The 855-nt window shown below is 62.5% G+C and overlaps 1 protein-coding gene across 1 annotated transcript in view; it reads left to right on the forward strand.

Moving 5' to 3' along the window:
- The window catches only part of LOC100742909, a gene marked incomplete at its 5' end in the record, with an annotated part of 31,254 nt that overhangs the window by 27,023 nt on the left and 3,376 nt on the right, over window positions 1–855 (forward strand). The window contains 2 exon segments of the mRNA XM_024368860.2: window positions 13–291; window positions 294–855. The exon segment at window positions 294–855 is cut by the window's right edge and continues 289 nt beyond it. Of these exon segments, the coding sequence (XP_024224628.1) occupies window positions 13–291; window positions 294–855 (841 nt within the window).

Below are 855 nucleotides of genomic sequence, written 5' to 3' on the forward strand. Positions count from 1 at the left end.
GGGGAGGCGGAGGAGGAGGAGGAGGAGGAGGAAGTGGAAGTGGCGGAAGAGGAGCAGAAAGGGGCGCAGAGATCGGTAACGGTATCCATTTCGCGAATCACTGGCAGGAGGAAGAAGAGTTGGAGGCGAAGAAGAAGGAGGAGCACCGGAAGCGTTGCGTGGACGCAGCGGCGCGTTGCCAAGCCGAGCATCTTGAACTGAGAGGTCGGCCGATGTCGCAGAACAATGCGATCGCGCCGCTTTCGCGGCCGCCTTCTTCGCAGACGAACGCGAATGCCGCAAACAACGGTCTCGACACCGCCAGCAACAGGGCGTCTCCGGTGGTCGCGTGCACGATCACAACCGACCGTTTCCGCCACCGAGATTGCCCAGCGTGCACGTCGCGGCCGCCTCGACCACTACCGCGCCTCCCGCAGCCACGTCGAATCCGAGAGTATTGGTCACCGCTCCGCTCAGTCCACTCTCGAGCACCTTCCGCAGCAGACCGAGGAACGTCGATATTTCGAACGAGACGAACGCCCGGGGGCTGTTGTCGAACGACACGCCACCGAGGAGTCCCATAAGCGAGGTGAGCCTCACCGTGCCTCGACCGGATGGAGAGAGGGCAATCAACGAGTACGTCGAGGCGCCGTTCAAACATTCGAATCAGGAGCGACGCGTCATCGATGATGAAAACAAACGCGGCGTCGGTACCGATTGCCCGAAGATCGACCGAAGGCATCGTCAGAAGGGTGTGACGGACGCGTCTGTCGCGGCGACGCATCGGTTGCACGCGACTAGGACTCAAGCGTTTCGCGGATTGATCGCGAGCGGGACGAACGCGACCGCATCCGCGGGCTCGATCGCCGCGAACAC

This window comes from Bombus impatiens, unplaced genomic scaffold, assembly GCF_000188095.3.
Source record: "Bombus impatiens unplaced genomic scaffold, BIMP_2.2 scf_0487, whole genome shotgun sequence".
Taxonomy (NCBI): domain Eukaryota; kingdom Metazoa; phylum Arthropoda; class Insecta; order Hymenoptera; family Apidae; genus Bombus; species Bombus impatiens.